Source organism: Anthonomus grandis, chromosome 2 (genome assembly GCF_022605725.1).
Source record: "Anthonomus grandis grandis chromosome 2, icAntGran1.3, whole genome shotgun sequence".
NCBI lineage: Eukaryota > Metazoa > Arthropoda > Insecta > Coleoptera > Curculionidae > Anthonomus > Anthonomus grandis.
In genome coordinates, this window is record NC_065547.1 from 16022949 (window position 1) to 16036181 (window position 13233).

Sequence of the window (13233 nt, forward strand, 5' to 3'; positions counted from 1 at the left end):
TATTTCACAGCTCAATAATCGACCCAAAAGAACTTCTAAATGAAATAAAATTAATTGGCCCTAACTTAAGTAAAACTAAGTTACCATTTGCGGCAACTTTAGAGAACATTTTACTATTCGAAAAAATTCTTAAAATTAAGGGTTAGACAAAGGAAAACAAAATATTCTTTATAAGAGGTACCTATAGTTGAACTTGAAAATTATGTTCTATATCACCTACACCCTTTGCCCGTACCCTTAAATTCCATTTACCAAATAATTATCCCTCAAAGTCAATACCTTATCCTAAATGAACACTCATATGTACTGTTCAATACCAAATGTCAAGAGGTAGCCACAGAAATCTACCTCTGCAAAGAAAACAGTCCTCTGAGCGTATCCGAGGATCCGCCATGTGAAGCACAAATGATGTTGTATTCAAAACATCCCTCAAATTGTCGAGCCATTCAAACCGAGGTCAAGTCTTTGAAAATCCAGAAGCTGGAACAAGAAAAATGGATAATTGTTTCACCCCAAAAAACCGTAGCTGTCCAACAATGTGGTCATAATAAAGAAAATATCCCAATCCAAGGCACCCTTGTCCTTGAGTTAAACCCTAGCTGCACCATACAAATTCAAGACTTCCAGATTAGAAGTTTCCACGATACAAACACCCATTTTCACAACATTGAATTACCCAAGCTGACCTTAGACTTAAATGTTCGCCCTAATGCTATTGATTTGCAGCCCTTTAAACTCAATAGCTTAAACTTCGATGAACTTAAGAACATTCAAACCATGATGGACATCCAAGCCAAGAAAATGGAAGAAACCAGCCAAGGACCTGTCCATATAATAAATGTTAGCGTATGGGCCATCATTCTGTATATCCTGATGACCACTGTAGCCGCCTTCCTGTCGCTAAGAAAGACAAGAAAAATAATCCAGACCAAAAGAAAACATCCTAACCAAACCACCACCATGACCAGTGACGACGAAGAAACCCTACAGAATCCGAGCCATATTGTCATATAATTCACCCCTGGGCTCATTTCTTAGGAGGGAGGAATTACGGGTACCAACCCGCCATCTTATGCCGACCCTGCATACTTTATTTAGAAATAGCTTAGTTTGTATTGTCATCATTTTTAGAACCTATAAATATAATGTAATAGACAAGAGGGTTAATAATTAATATAGTAATCGATGTAGTCATTATCTATCAATCAAGTTAGTTGTAAGTTAGTTAGTCCCTGTTCTCAATAAATTTGTTTTTTTAAAAAGCAAATGCTGGTTGTTGTCCTATAACTCCTATTAGAGGTTTATAGGGAGTTTTTCCGGGCTTGATAGCATTAACGTAAAAAATGTTAAACACTAAAATATTACTTCTATTCGTTGTTCTCAAACTTTTGATTTAAGGTTTGCGTTAACGGGATAACTTAACGTCCGGTAAACACTACACAAAATGGATAAAAAATAACCAAGTGTGTAATTGTAAAAAATTTGTGTTTCAGCGGCAACGATAAGCAAATTGTACTATTAACGTTAAAGAATGAACCTATTTTGTTGAATCTCTCTAATTTTAATACGTTTCTTCTACCGTTTGCAATGAATAATAGAGATATTATGCCTATTATATGCCTGTCATAGATTTTATCTAATCAAAAACTTTCATTTAAATATAAAATATAAAGTTTTTTAATATAACTTGCTGTAAATAATATGTAGTAAGCGTTAAGAGTGGCAAAATTGGAAATAACCGCCACGTAAACGTTAAACAAGATGACGTAAACATCACCAATAAATCCGCAAATGCATACATTTTTAAAACTTATGAAAATGGATAGAATAAATATTTTAGAGATCTTTAACAAATGCGCTCTTATGCATGGTATAGAATAAACAGCTGTACGCCTCTAATAATAGACAGTTTTTTCTAGGATTGGAAACGCTAACGTTAAATGGTGTTGTCAGGCTTCTTTAGATTTAACGTTTGCGGTTATGGGACTAGATTGCAAGTCAACGTGACATAAACACTAAATAAATGGGAAAAAATCAAATATCGTCGCATTAAATTTTCATACTTTTTTTAACAAATAAAGTTCGAGAAACTCTACTACTCTAAAGTGTTAAATTTTAAATTTAAAACGTAAAATTTACGTAGTCTTAAATTTATAAGGGAATTAAGATTTTAAAAAATTCAAAGATTCTCTACTTTAATTAAATGCAGGTACAGCAATAAAAAAAAACTAGGTCTAAATATGACCGATCATTAGCAAAGTTTGTGCCCGAATATGGAGCAAAACTGCGACAAGTCTCTAATGATAGACGGTTTTTCCAGGCTTGGTCACCCTAATGTAAAATGTAAAAAATACTCTTCTTACTTCTTTTGATTTAACGTTTACGTTAACGGGAAAACGTTGGTTAACGTCGAGTATATATTGAACAAAATGAGGAAAAATAGTCAAATAATTTGCATTTTTTTTCACAAATAAGGTGCGTCTTTAATAAATTTCTTTAAAGTAGCGTTATATTAACGTAGCCGTGAAATATATCAAGGAATAAAACTTAAAAAATAGTTTAATAGCTCTTTATAATAATTTAATACATAAAAAGCCATAGAAAGCAAACTTTATGCCCGAAAAGAGAAAAAAGCTGAGGAAAGTTAGTTCCTAATAATAAACACTTTTTCTAGGCTTGGTAACGCTAGCGTAAAACGTATAAAATACTAGAGCTTCTCTTCGGTGTTTTCAAACTTTTCATTTAACGTTTGCGTTAACGGAACAAGTTGTAAGTCAGCGATATGTAAACACTGAACAGAATGGGAAAAAATAGGCAACTATGCTTTTTTAATGAGTTTCGTTGAAGTAACGTTAAATTAACATTTTCGATAAATGTATTAAGACATTAAAGTTAAAAAACTAATGGTTCAGTAAACGCTGATACAGCAATAAAAGAATGAGAGAAAAACTATGGCAAGTCTCTAATAATAGACACTTTTTCCAGGCTCGGTACCGCTAAAATAAAACCAAAAAAAAACTTAACATATCTTCGGTGTTGTCAACTTTTTTTAATTTAACGGTTGCGTTAACGGAACAATATTGCAAGTCAGTGTCACGAAAAAGGAACGACAAATTAACGTAATCGTTAAAGTTATTAAGGAAATAAAGTGTAAAAAAATTCAGTAGGTTTCTGTAGTATTTAAATACCGTTACAGCAATAAAAATACAAGAGAATAAATATTAGAGATAATTAGCAAAGTTTTTACCCGAATATTAAGAAAGACTGCAGTTAATAAGCAAGTCTAGCAAAGGTCTCAGTTAATAAAGCAAGTCTCTAATAATAGACTGTTTTTCCAGGCTTAGTAACATTAACGTAAAACATAAAAAAATATTAAAATCTCTCTTAGGTGTTACCAAACCTCTTTTGATTTAACGTTTGCATTAACGGAACAACAAGCAAGTCTACGTCACGTAAAAGTAACGTTAAATCAAAGTAGTCGTTAAATTTATTAAGGAATTAAAGTTAAAAGATTTACCAGCACTCTATTTTATACAGTGCTTTCATTTCAAAACGATCCACCCTTAATAACTTTCTTAAAAAAAAAAAAAAAAAAAAAAAAAAAAAAAAAAAAACACGTCAAATTAGATATACAGGGGGACGTTTAATTATGCATTTACTGAAGTTCTGTCAATCACCTCCTCACTTCCAGCTAACCTCACTTTAATATGTCAAATGGAAACCCCCATCCTGTGATACATCATAGTAAGCAGCGTAAAATTCTCTATTCAACGGTACCAAAAAAAATTAAATCGGTAAATGTGTAAGCAAATAGCTAGCGAAAATGTCTAGAAATAATGAATATTTTATTTACGCCAAAGTTTGGTATTTTAAATGAATACTTTTAGTGTGGTACCTACATCATTTTAAAATTCTTAAATATTTTATAATAGATCATCAAAAAAAAAAAATACAAGCAATTTAGAAGTTAAAATGTGTGGTAACACACAGCACATTTAGTTCAAGCAAATTATTTATTTTTTTTAGTAAAGAATGTGTACCGTTATTTGCGAGAAAAAAGAGTGTCTTCAAATTTTTTGCAAAAATCTTTGCAGTCTTATAACTTTGTATGTGTATTTATTTCACTTATATTTTTTGCGAAACCTACCTAATAGGTACAAAAAAACACTGTAATACCTTACATTTTTAAGGCGTTTAAAAAGCAGGCGATTTATTATTGTTAAAACTATCAGTTTGACGCGTGCAATTTTTCAATTTTAGTTAAAACATCGAGTTAATAAAATGGTGTATACGCTAGTCGAAAGAATAGAAATAATTTTCCTTTATGGAGCTCAAGATCGGTGTGCTCGCAGAATCGCGAGAGCATTTAATGAAAGATATCAAGATAAAAACGTGAGCCATAAATACGTATTAGAATTGATACGAAAATTTGAAGTGACGGGATCGATTTGCAATAAGAAAAAATATGAAAATAGAGTTGTCGATGAAGCATGCCAAGTTGAAGTACTAGGACAATTTGCTATGAATCCAACTTTGTACTAGTTGTTTATACCAAAGGCCGCAAAACTAACAAATATTTCCACTGGTTCCGTACATAAAATTAAAAAAAAAAAAAGTTATTTCCTTATAAAATTCATATTCTTCATGAACTCGGAGAAGATGATCTTGATAGGAGAATTCAATTTTGTGCAGTGATGTGCCAGCGAATTGACGACGATCCCCATTTATTAAAGAACATTTGCTTCAGTGACGAATCGACCTTTTTTTTAAATGGCCTGGTGAACAGACATAAGTGTAGATACTGGGATAATGAAAATCCGCATGTTTTTCGGGAAGGCCATACCCAATATCCCCAAAAAATTTATGTTTGGGCAGGAATTTATGGGAATGAAATAATCGGGCCATTTTTTTTGGAAGAAAATTTGACTGGCGAAATTTATTTAAACCTTTTAGAAAATGCAATATACCCTTCCATCATCCAATCTATGGAAAATCAAGTAGATCAACATGGTGCTATATTACTGAATTAAAATAATATACATTTTCAGCAGGATGGAGCTCCCGCGCACTACACTTTCGTAGTTCGAGAGTGACTTGATGAAAATTTTCGAGAAAAGTGGATTGGCAGAGGTGGTGCAATCGAATGGCCTGCGCGGTCTCCGGACCTAACCCCACTAGACTTTTTTCTTTGGGGCTACTTAAGAGAATAAAAAGTCTTGCTAATAACGGCGCGCATTTTGAACATTTAATAAAATAAATTTGTTAAACTAATTAAATTTGTTTTTCTACCCTACCGATTTACACTTTAATTGCTTCTTAGTCAATCCATTTTTTTTACAACCATTGATAGCATAATAAATGCCCTTTAAAATAATGTATCACACCATGGGGTAGCCATTTGACATACCAAAGTTTGGCGTAAATAAAATATTCATTATTTCTAGACATTTTCGCTAACTATTTGCTTACACATTTACCGATTTAATTTTTTTTTGGTACTGTTGAATAGAGAATTTTATGCTCCTTACTATGATGTATCATACGATGGGGGTTCCCATTTGACATATTAAAGTGAGTAAGGGAGGTGAGGAGGTGATCGACAGAACTTCAGTAAATGCATAATTAAACGTCCCCCTGTATATCTAATTTGACGTGTTTTTTTTTTAAGAAAGTTATTAAGGGTGGATCATTTTGAAATGAAAGCACTGTATAATAACGGGTACATACAAGAATACAAGTTAAAAAAATATTAAAGACAATTAGCAAAGCTTATACGCGAATATTGCGAAAAACTGTAGCATGTCTCTAATAATAGTAAGTTTGTCCAAGCTTGGTATCGTTAATGTAAAATTTAAAAAATATCAAAGATTTCCTTTAGTGTTGTTAAACTTATTTTGACTTAACGTTTGCGTTTACGGAATAACGTTGTAAGACAGCGTCACCTTTACATTAAACAAAATGGGAAAAAATAATCAAATTTGGTCTAAGTAAATTTGCATAATATTTATTCGCGAATAAGGTGCGATTTCAATGCTTTTTTTAAGTAACGTTAAATTAAGGTAACCGTTAAATATATTCGCTATTAGAGTTAAAAAAAATTGAATAGCTTCCTATTTTAAATAAATATAGGTACATCAGTAAATATAATAAAATACAAAATACGAGATAGTAAATATTATAGATCCTTAGTTTATATACGAACATTGGAAAAATGTAGTGTAAGTCAGACTAATAATAGACAGTTCCTTAGCTACGCTAACGTAAAACGTTAAAATAGATAAAGCTTTGATTTTTGAATCGCCAAATATTTTGAAGAAAAAAATATTTTTTTTTGTGCAGCTTTTGGAAAGAAATTGCGTTAAACGTGACAACGTTGCAAGTGTAGTCAAACTCTAAGCAAAATCGAAGCCAAGTAATCAACTTTTTCAACTAAATCAACAGGGTGCGTTTTAATGATTTTCTTTAACGTTACATTAAATTATCATTGTTGTTAAATAATAAGTTGAGTTTAAAAATCTAAAATGGCTATTTTATTTATATACCGTTAAAGCAACAAAAGGATAAAAAACCAATTATTAGAGACCCTTAACAAGGTTGCAACCTGAACATGGGAAGTCTCTACGCTACCGTAAAACGTGTAGATTTTTTAACTTTATATAACGTTGCCACACCTTTTTTAATTTTCTCTAGTAAAATAAAAGAAAAAATAAAACAGAAATAGCGTTAAAGGTGGCAACGTTGAGCAAACGCTTAACAAAATGACGTAAGAAGTATGTTCGCTAATTTAAGGTGCGTTCAGAATTTGTGTAAAGTAACACGCTTATCAGCCATTACTTTGAATATTAATCATATTCTTAATGTAAAATTAGAATTTTCCCAAGATAGCACGTAATCCGTAATCCTTATTTACAAAAAATAACTTTTAGAGCTTATATTATAAGTTATAAAGGCTTCTAAGGAAACGTGCTCATTGTTGACGTAATGTATGCATAAGCCATGAGGCCGGAACTAAATCTGTATTTCCTCTTAACGCTTTAGGCTCATAAATAAAACTAAAATTACCTGTAATGGAGGAAGCGGTAAAATCCTTGGATAAAATTTTATCCTGAGTTTCCAGAAACTTAGTGACCTTATTCTTATACTCTTCAGAATCTAGAAACTGGCAGAGCATATGCGCGTCCCGCTCCTTTAATTTCTGTCTGATCTGTTCCGGATGAACGATAAAGTACGAAATGTTCCTCCATAAATAATCGACGTTGAGAATCCCGTTTGGATAAAGTTTTAGTTTATCTGGACCCCTAAATCGCTGAAATAAACAAAAATTTTCATCATGGTTATCGAAACGGGGTGTTTGCGCACTTTTCACTTACCGTACATGACTGTATGTTTTTCACCAAGAAGTACATGGCACGAAAATTTTGAAAAAATAAAAAAAATTATTGCGAACTAGAACTGACAGAAATTTTGACTTTTTCGCTCAGGTAATAAGAGTGTCGTAAGCGGGTGACAAAAGGGGAAGGGGGTCCAGGTGGGCGACTTGTGGTAGCGACAATCAAAAAAAATCATTCTGTCAAATTAGTCGTCAATTTTTGTGTTCGCGTTTCATGTTTTACAAAATTCGCTGTGATGAACTCATTAATCAGAAATGTTAAGGCGATCAACATTCCCGTAAGTAGCGATTTTGATTTGTGCGGTCGTAACAGTCTTATTATTATTCAGGACTCGTTTCATCATAGGGAATACGTACAGGGCATGCGCACGCCACGCTCTTTTTAGTATTTTTTTTTGCATTAAGCTATTTTTATAATTTCTTACCGGCTATTATACATTAATAATTCTCTATCCAAAAAAAACCTATAAATCAATAATTTTTTATCAGTTAGTAACATTTCTCTTGAAAACAGTAAGCTATCCGCCAATTCAAGTTTTTAATTAAATAAGAAATTGTAGACAATAAAATGCGAGAAGCGACTTGTATAACGTGTGTATATTTTTCTACTAGCAAAGCGCTTTCGGCTAACATAGCCATCATCAGTGCCACCTAAAAGATGGGGTCCGTTTCGCTTTAAACAAACATTGGAAAAACGTTTTTTATGTTTTTTATATAGAGTAGAGGGTTTATATAGTGTAAATGAAAAGAAAATAATGCGGAAAAATGGCGTTTAAAAAAAAAATTAAATGTGACCTAACCTAAAATTTCATAATTACTGGATGGTGGAGTGAAAAGGGGTGCTGGATGAGGTGTAACTGATAGTTATGTATAACATTCCACTAAAGTAGATGTAAAAATATATGCACTCTTTGAGAAAAATACGAAAACAATTTAAGTTAATCCACCTATTGATATTGCCCTCCACTCACTTCGCTCGCTCCAGGATAATTAGAGGAAAACAACCCAACCCAACCCAACCCAACCCAACCCAACCCAACCCAACCCAACCCAACCCAACCCAACCCAACCCAAACTAACCTATACCTATTTGTGTATATACCAAGTGGCTTGTAGTTTGTTTTTTTTTGTGGTTTTTGAAAAAACTAAAACATAAACAAGAATAAATTAAATATGGCGCTGGCGTTGGTTCGGTTGATCGGCCAATTCCGATCGTCTACCGCCAGCAACGTGTAGTTGACGCATGCACAGAACGAACTTAAACCTGAAAATATGGGAAATATCATCCTACGCATCGAAAAGTAGTACCGTACATAAATTACCGGCAATTAAAAAAAACATAAATAATATTGAATTTTCCGCACTTTAAAAGGAAAGATAGACAATTAGAAACAAAACAAAGTATAATTCATCTTCTAAAAATGTTTAATAAATGTTTGTTTAAAGTGTAACGTCACCAAAAGATGTAAAGAATATAACTTTAAAATTTCACTAGAATTATCACACTTAAATAAAAAATAATAAAAAACAAAAATAACAAAAAACTCTCTTCATAAAGGGGTCAAAACATAATATTATACGTAATAATATATACGATATTTATACAATTTAAAAGTTTAGACAAAGAGGACAATAGCCATCATTCAAAAGACTATACAGGGTGTCCATCCATCCACCGTGCGCGTGCACGTGCGCGATTGCGGCTAAACCTTGAAACGGAAAAAATCTTTAATAGGGGGAATATTAATTAACCCTTTGGGACCCAATTTTATTTTTAATGATTTTAAGGATGTTTTTGCGAGTTATGGTATTTTAAGAGATCATTTGACAATATATACTAGTTAAAATTAAAAAAAAATATATACAGGGAGAGCAAAAAATTGTGGCACAAATATATCCCAGCGGGATTTTTAGGTGGGTTATAAATATCCCTAGGGGCCAAAAAAAACACATTTTTGTATTTCAAAATTTTTATTTTTTTTATTCACAAAAAGACAACCCGCAAAGGTAATTATTTTAGGATGAATGATAAAGCGCAAAACAATGCTTGCACAACTCTACATCGCACATTGCACAAATAGTAGTGGTTCTACGTTATTTTTTCTGAAGAGCGCAACGAGCACATCTTTGCCGTTTCGATGTTTCTATTCGAAGGTGATCACCCACATTATTCATTAATTTTGATCTCTTTGATGGCCTTTCACAACTGTTTCTTCGAAGTTTGACTGAAGTTTGTCGTTGTCCTTCTTCGATTAGGTCCTCTGATAAGGTAAATAAAAATTCCAGTAAGAGTATCTTTTTTTGGGTACGACGTAAGTCATTATATATTACCCAGCTGTTAACAACAGCAATCATCAAAAGTCGATAAAATACTTTTTTCCACCATTTGCATGATTTTCTGCCAAAGTCATACACACCACTCATCTGATCAGCCAGATACACACCACCCATGATTTCATTGTAGTATGCAATAGCAGTGGGACATGGTACGTCAACTCTCTGCCCAGTCTTGTCTTTTCTCTTCACACAGGTCATATCAGGGGTATGGCAGTTACTCAAAAGAATAACCTGCTTTGTATCTTGCCATTTGATCGCAATAAAGTTTGTTTGATTTGATAAAAACTCGCATTCACCCCTAGACATTTTTCGTTTTTCGATGAATTTTTTTGGCATGTCTTTTCTTGTAATAATGGCTGTTCCCACAGCTGGGTATTGAAGGGAATCCATCAAACGGACTGATGTAAAAAATCAAAGATCAAAGGCCAGAACTACGTTTGGATTTTGTATAGTTTCACATATTTTTTTTACAACAGTTTCGCCTAAAGTTCCGCTCCTTTCAACGTCGTCCTTGTATTCGCATCGTATGTATATCCTGTTTTGGCATCACATCTAGACGATAATTTTATGCCTCTTTTCACAGGTTTTTGTGGCATATATTGTTTCAGTGAAGATCTTCCTTTGAAGCCCACCATGCTCTCGTCAATACTTTGACTTGTACTGTCGGATCGATATTTCCGAAACGTATATTTGAAGCAAGATAGAAGCTCTTGTACATAGTAAATCTTACTGGCTCCTTCTGGCTTGACTGGATTATTGAAATAAAGCTTGGATAGTAAAAACAAACACCTGTTTTTGAATATGGCCGATTTGGTGACCTTGTTTCCCAAAGATGGATGCGATGACCAGTAATGGCGAAGTTTTGGCACCTTATTGAAACACATAACTAATGTGCAACCAATAGTAATCATAATCTTCCCTGCATCAGTGAAAGTCGCCTGCTTTTTTTTATTTTCTTTGTAAATTTTGATTCGCTGGTTTGTAGACTCAGCAATAAAAGTAAATAAACTTCGAGGGCAAATTTTAGTGAATATGTCCAGCGGGGAGGCATTAGCAGCAATTAAAGGATGTATGATACATTGACTTTCATTTGGAATGCTAAGTCTTGGGACATAGGTATCTGTAGGTAATGACCAAATTATATTACCAGTTGTAACAGGAGTTTCAGCCTCTTGATCTGAATTTTCAGCAGAAATAACGCCGTCGTTGGGTTGGGTTAAGTTCTCGTTTGCATCACTTTCAATGTCTCCACTATCTTCGTCCGAAGTATCCGAGAGCTGATACAACTCGTCGGACTCTTCACTATTATGGAATGGGTCTTCTTTATATACAGAGGGGATTGTACCTCTTCTCCGGATGACAACTCTTCTAAATTGTCAGCAAGATCTTGAAGCTCTGCCCTAGTCAACTTCTTTCTTGACATACTGTAAAATACCATTGGGATGTAAATCACCCTATCAGAAAACCCACTGGGACACATAATATATCCCATAGCCAAATATTACACCCAAAATGCAAAAACCAAAACAAAAAAACTGAACGTGCTGAACTTACCTAAACAGATTGTTTCAAAAACCACACAAAAACTATCAAATTTATAAAAAAACAGTGTCAAAAACCAACAACGTGCTCGCTTTTCGGCGTTTACAATCAGAATGACCGCCAAAAAGCGTGTCGCTGCCTGTCGAAAAATTGAAATCTTTAAAATACCCGCTAATGACAATTTCCATTAAAAACGGGACAGATAGCGCCCAGCAGATGTTATGAAATGTATGTTGGGATTTATTTGTCCCATTGGGGCCGAAGTTAGAGGGGCTACTTTTTAAAATTAGTTTGGTTGGTACAGAGTGTCTCAAAAAAGCGTGGTACATAATTTGAATTTTTTTAAATGGAACTCCCTATATTTCTTTTCCGAAATGGGAGTTCCATTTGACTCCCTATTTAACCCTAAAACAGTTTTACCCTAAAATGCGACGCTCCTAGTTGTAAAGAATTTGAAGAATTTTTGACAAAAATCAATGATTCACTTAAATATTAATATTTACCACCGAAGTTTTTATCTTTTTGAAAAATCTATGTCCTTGGCTAAGTTCATTTTATCTTTCGAAATTCCAAAATCTATTTTTTTTTACAAATAGGGTGATCGAAATCGTTACTCAAATAATGACATCTTCAATTCAATTTTATGCTATTTTTTTAAATGGAATACCCTGTGTCTAGTAACGCGGTTTGATAGACCGTTCTTTTATCTTCAATTTGATACCAACAAATTTACCTTTATCTCTAACCGTTTTTTCAAAATTTATTCTTAAAGGAAAAATAACATATTTTTTTCATAGACATTACGACACTTACGACAGAACGACAGAAATCAATTAATAAATATTTTATGGAGTTCAATTCTATTTCGAACAGTTTTTAGTAAGAAAAAAGTCAATAGTTGTAATAAAGATAATAAAATAATAGTAGTAAAGACAAGTAATATTAATTCCTGATGCAAATCTCATTTCAAAATAACATATTTTTCTCTTACAAGTTAAAAGTTGGCCTTGGTTCATTTATTCTTTGTTGTGTCAAAATAAATTACTCTCAGTGAGAATTAGTAGATATAATTTACGTTATCGGCGAATGCCTTGGAAACTATTTTTTACTTTCAAGAGTTTATTAGGAAAATTTTCCTAATCACCGACATTCTGATGATAGAGTGCTGAAGAAATTAAAAGAACGACTTAAGCATTTTGGAAGCGTAGAGTACAAAAAGCAAACTAGAATGAAAACAATTTTAAATGAAGAAAACTAACTGGCAATCTGCATATCGGTTGTAGAAACAGCGCAAATTAGCATGAGACTAATAAGTAAAAACTTGGAAATATCGAAATCGTCTATGGGAAAACGTTTAAAAAAAACAAATATCAACCCTACCATGCTCAATTACATTAATAACTTACCGAACATAATTTTGAAAAAAGAATAACTTTTTGTCAATGGGCACAAATTCAAGCAGCAGAAAACGAGAACTTTTTTAACGTTGTGGTCTTCACTAATGAATGTACGTTCCACAGAAATGATTTTGTAAACCGACATAACTTTTTACGATACAGAAAATCCCCATCGAGATTTTATCAATAATTTTCAACACAGATGGAGCATCAATGTTTGGGGTGGAATATTACAAGATTTTGTTATTGGTCCATATTTTTTTAACGATCGTGTAATAGGAGAAGTTTTTCTTAATTTCTTAAGAGAAGATTTTCCATGCTTGATCCAAGATCTTCCCGACTTTGTAAGGCATTAGATGTAGCTAAAGTTGAACGGTGCACCAGTTTACTTCAGAACAAATGTCAGGGAACACATCACACACCAATTTGGTAATAGATGTAGCATGGTAGTTGATGTAGCATAGCAAGGTTATGTTAGTTATTAAAATTAACTTTTGTGTACATATTTATTAAAGTTTATACTGGATAGGTCCAACTGGTTAATCTCCTAAATCACCGAAATTAACG

The 13233-nt window shown here is 33.0% G+C and overlaps 3 protein-coding genes across 11 annotated transcripts in view; 1 reads left to right on the forward strand and 2 right to left on the reverse strand.

Annotated features, from left to right (window-relative positions):
* The window catches only part of LOC126733601 (uncharacterized), a 69754-nt gene extending 62220 nt beyond the window's left edge, over positions 1–7534 (reverse strand). For all 4 annotated transcript variants that reach the window (XR_007659784.1, XM_050436968.1, XM_050436967.1 and 1 more), the window contains exons 1-2: positions 7371–7534; positions 7063–7306 (exon numbers count right to left, since the gene is read on the reverse strand). Coding sequence is in view for 3 of the 4 variants with exons in the window: in XM_050436968.1 (XP_050292925.1) it covers positions 7063–7306; positions 7371–7406 (280 nt within the window). In the remaining variant the exon portion in view is untranslated. The remainder of the gene's footprint in view (positions 1–7062; positions 7307–7370) is intronic.
* Positions 1–13233, reverse strand: part of LOC126733602 (uncharacterized) — a 189196-nt gene that overhangs the window by 96787 nt on the left and 79176 nt on the right. The gene's annotated exons all lie outside the window — the stretch shown is intronic.
* Positions 7503–13233, forward strand: part of LOC126733595 (uncharacterized) — a 54757-nt gene continuing 49026 nt past the window's right edge. For all 6 annotated transcript variants that reach the window (XM_050436944.1, XM_050436945.1, XM_050436947.1 and 3 more), the window contains exon 1: positions 7503–7668. In XM_050436944.1, the coding sequence (XP_050292901.1) occupies positions 7627–7668 (42 nt within the window). In that variant the 5' untranslated portion in view covers positions 7503–7626. The remainder of the gene's footprint in view (positions 7669–13233) is intronic.